This window comes from Nicotiana sylvestris, chromosome 1 (genome assembly GCF_000393655.2).
Source record: "Nicotiana sylvestris chromosome 1, ASM39365v2, whole genome shotgun sequence".
Lineage (NCBI taxonomy): Eukaryota > Viridiplantae > Streptophyta > Magnoliopsida > Solanales > Solanaceae > Nicotiana > Nicotiana sylvestris.
The window spans coordinates 169221960-169223618 of record NC_091057.1 but is presented as its reverse complement, the minus strand read 5'-3'; the positions used below and the strand labels follow the sequence as shown (position 1 = coordinate 169223618).

The following is a 1659-nucleotide window of genomic DNA, read 5'->3' as shown; positions in this document are numbered from 1 at the left end:
TTACTTTTCATTACCCTTCTGAAACTCTAGCCTTTTGATGTGTTGGATGAACTGGTCTATGTAACTATCATGGACCCTGTGGTTACTAAAAATCTTCTGAACTTGAGCTGTTCTTAACCTCAGTTTTTCTCCCTCTTCAGTATTCATCACCAATCTTATTGAGTTGGCTACAATGTCCTTGCAGAAGGAACCATCTTCATTCCTTGGAACTTCGTGGCCTATCTCCTTTTCCACTAACAGCTTTGCGTTGAGTCCTTGATCAGCAACCATTGGAATGAGAACCAGACGGTGCCCAAAGCTAAGGGCTTCAATAATGGTACCCCAACCAGAATGGAAAAGGCATCCTCCAATGGAAGGATGAGCTAGTATATCCTGTTGAGGTGCCCAACCAAGACTAACGATCCCTTGGTTTGATACTCGAGAGAGAAAACCTGTAGGTAATACTTCTTGATACTCCACGCCTTCTGGTTTTCTCAGAATCCATAGAAAAGGTTGCTCTGAAAGCTCGAGAGCACAAGCCAACTCATGGATTTGCTTGATAGGCATCTTATACTCACTTCCGAAGCCAACAAATACCACAGACTTGGACTTTTGTTTATTCAGCCATCTGAAAATATAAGACCATCCTGAATCTGTCTGTGGCTGAGTCCCAGTTTCGGGTGCTGGTGGAAGTATGCCAATAGGTAAAACTGGTCTCTGATAGAGTTCCTCAATTAGATTTATATATTTCTCTTCGAACTCATTGCAACTTCTCACTACAACAAATTTACATCCCTCCACAATTTTGGCTATACGTTGGCCACTGGGTACACCAGATGCATCAGGACAGTGAGTGTTACGCATCATTGTTGGTGCATAATCAGGCCTGTGGGCTACCAGAGAGTGGAAGTTGAACCAAGGCGGAGGATGTACAAAATGTTCAGGACGGGTACGTAGGGTGCCATTTTTAAGTTCAACAGGTGGTCCCAGGTAAGCTAATGTTGAGGCAGTGTACACACTAAAGAAGGCAGTGGACACACCATATTTAGCTGCAATTTCTGGAATCCAGAATGGAGCAAAGTCGATCAATATCAAGTCCGGCAAATTCTCAAGCAGCAACTCTTCAAATGGTAGGGCTAATTTGTCATATGCCTTTTTCAGGTACTGTATTTCCTCTGGTTGAAGATCAACGGTGGCTTCACAATTCACTGGCAGGCCATCTACCGATGGCAATGGGATCTCCAGCATCTTTATTTTATCTCCTAAACTTGAATGAACCGGGGGCAATCTCTGCAGGTTTTTCGGGGTGGAAACAAAGGAAACGCGTGTCCCTTTTGCTGCCAATTTCTTTGATAGTTCAAGGAACGGTAGCATGTGGCCAAAGGCTAACCATGGGAACACCATCACATGGTAGTTCTTGGTGGCCATAGATATACTTTTCAAAACCAAACTAGCTGTTAAATGTGGAAAGCTACCAATGTGATATTATTCTTCGGGACCTGAATCGGATAGTGTCGTTCGGTAGACCTTTAAATACAAAGGAAGTAGACGAATAACATACTTCACATGACATGCATGATAATCTCTTTGCTCTGGACTACTAAGTTATAAAGAGTGCAGTTTATATACAGAATTTTAAGTTTTTGAATTCACAATCTTTAAGTGTTCCGCTATTTCAGC

General features: G+C 42.6%; 1 protein-coding gene across 1 annotated transcript; it reads right to left on the bottom strand.

The window, feature by feature from the left end:
* On the bottom strand, positions 1-1407 carry LOC104236122 (putative UDP-rhamnose:rhamnosyltransferase 1). Its single transcript, XM_009789996.1, has one exon. The coding sequence runs from the start codon at positions 1405-1407 to the stop codon at positions 1-3; it is 1407 nt and encodes a 468-aa protein (XP_009788298.1).
* Between the last annotated feature and the right edge of the window lie 252 nt (positions 1408-1659).

What these genes read in the sequence shown, in the direction of transcription:
- LOC104236122 (XM_009789996.1), bottom strand. Translation starts at nt 1,407, where the DNA reads ATGGCCACCAAGAACTACCATGTGATGGTGTTCCCATGGTTAGCCTTT.